We start from the raw sequence: 2,353 nt of genomic DNA, 5'->3' as shown, positions 1-2,353 counted from the left end.
CACACATCATGTTATTGGTTGCTATGAAGGCTACAATGCATTTGATTTGTGTTGCAGTGTCGCCTTTGATTGGATTAAAATGTGAATATCTTCCTGATTTATGTCTGCGTGCTTTATTTGACCTCATTTCTTAGAGTGGACGGGAAAGATTGAGACGTCCTTTTACCGTAAGTGTTGCAATATAGGGGCATTAGCGGGGATACAGGGATCCCTGACTTTAAAAAAATGTGGAAAGAGGGTGCCCCCCCCCCATTCCAGCGCCCCTGCTCCTCCCTCTCCACCTCAAGCTGATGTGTGGTGAGCATTCTGGCACAAAATGGCTGCCATGCATCACCCAGATGGTGCTACACATTGGTGGTGGTTGAAGTGAATTACCCCCTTCAATGTGAAGCAGGTTGGGTGGCAAGATAAAGTGCTATACAACGACAATCCATTATTTTGATTGTAGAAGACGTGGTTGAACAGGGAATGTGTTGAGGTGGCAGACTGGGCAGCAGTGTTTGTCCAGCAGTTTGTTGGTTTTTCGGTGCAGTCACACACATTAGGGTCTAGTTCTGAATTAGCAGCAGTTCCTGATACCAGTCCAGTACTGAGAGACTATCTGATAAAATGGCCTTTCAATGAAAGGTTTTCATATTTTGTTGGACCGTTGGTTCTGTGACAATAGGCAGACTTTCCATCTTTCCACTCACTGGATTTCGTCGCATTCTCTTCCATCTCACATGGCAGATGAGATGTAAACAGCAGGTGTGAGTGAATGTGATCAGGTGGCTCCTTCGTCCAGAGAGCAGATCCAGAAGGAGACTGCATGATGATGCCTGGGGTAAAAATACAAACTTTCATGCTAGCTTGTCCTTCATGTTCTACCATCCAGCTCCAGATGACTCCAGCTCCGCCCCATCTCTAGAGGACGTTGTCATCAGCATTCAGCCATCACTTCCGCAGGGCTCCACGCCAGACGACATGAGCTCGGAGGTTGTTTTCCTGCCCCTCCTCCTCCTGATGACGTCATGCCTGTGCAATGCAGGAGGCGGGTTCAGTCAAGGTACTGAAGATGAAGGTTTGTGTTGTGGTTTGCAGAAGGGAGACGTGATCTTCCTCATTAAACACCACAGAAGGGAGACGTGATCTTCCTCATTAAACACCACAGAAACAAACTCAAACTGAAAATAATGGTACGATTCATAATGAAATGACATCTGTTAGAAAAATAGACATCTGGAATGATTTCTAATCAGCAACATAGATTACACTTAAAACACCTCAAAAACGGGGGGGGGGGGGTCCAGGTGATGTGGCCTTCTATTCCGTTGCCTACCAGCATGGGGCTCGCCGGTTCGAATCCCCGTGTTACCTCCGGCTTCCAACAAAAACAATTGGCTGTGTCTGCGGGTGGGAAGCCGGCTGTGGGTATGTGTCCTGGTCGCTGCACTAGCGCCTCCTCTGGTCGGTCGGGGCGCCTATTCAGGGGGAGGGGGAATGGGGGGAATAGCGGGATCCTCCCACGTGCTACGTCCCCCAGGTGAAACTCCTCCCTGTCAGGTGAAAAGAAGCGGCTGGTGACTCCACATGTATGGGAGGAGGCATGTGGTAGTCTGCAGCCCTCCCCGGATCAGCAGAGGGGGTGGAGCAGAGACCGGGACGGCTCGGAAGAGTGGGGTAATTGGCCGGGTACAAGTGGGGAGAAAAATCCAAAATAAATAAAATAAACATTCAAAAACTAAAAAGGGAACTAACCTGTCTGTTTAAGATATGACAGTAGCCCATAAAACATAAAGTCAACTATCAGTCTGTATAATAATATAATACACTATAATATAATATACTGTAATATACTATACTATAATATACTATAATACGTATAATATAATATACTGTAATATACTATACTATAATATACTATAATACGTATAATATAATATACTGTAATATACTATAATATAATAATATGTTCCTGTGTGGTTGAGGGAATTCTTCTTAAAACCTTCATATTCACTTGAAATGATTAAGTTTTAATTCAAGTTAGGAGGAGGAGATGAAGTCACATTTCACATCAAATCAGTTAGGAACTACTTCGTAGTAAAATATACTTCATAGTAAAAGATAATTCGTAGTAAAAGATACTTCGTAGTAAAATATACTTCATACTAAAAGATACTTCATACTAAAAGATACTTCGTAGTAAAAGATACTTCATAGTAAAAGATACTTCATAGTAAAAGATACTTCGTAGTAAAAGATACTTCATAGTAAAAGATACTTCGTAGTAAAAGATACTTCATAGTAAAAGATACTTCATGCTAAAAGATACTTCATAGTAAAAGATACTTCGTAGTAAAAGATACTTCATAGT

The 2,353-nt window shown here is 42.6% G+C and overlaps 1 protein-coding gene across 1 annotated transcript in view; it reads left to right on the top strand.

Moving 5' to 3' along the window:
• The first annotated feature begins 858 nt into the window (after nt 1-858).
• si:ch211-180f4.1 (uncharacterized protein LOC100144405 homolog) overlaps nt 859-2,353 on the top strand; it is a 41,077-nt gene continuing 39,582 nt past the window's right edge. The window contains exon 1 of the mRNA XM_056274658.1: nt 859-1,045. Coding sequence (XP_056130633.1) covers nt 859-1,045 — 187 coding nt within the window. The remainder of the gene's footprint in view (nt 1,046-2,353) is intronic.

Source organism: Lampris incognitus, chromosome 2, assembly GCF_029633865.1.
Source record: "Lampris incognitus isolate fLamInc1 chromosome 2, fLamInc1.hap2, whole genome shotgun sequence".
Taxonomy (NCBI): Eukaryota; Metazoa; Chordata; class Actinopteri; order Lampriformes; family Lampridae; genus Lampris; species Lampris incognitus.
Note: the sequence above shows the minus strand (reverse complement) of the source record. Positions and strands in the feature narration are given on the sequence as shown.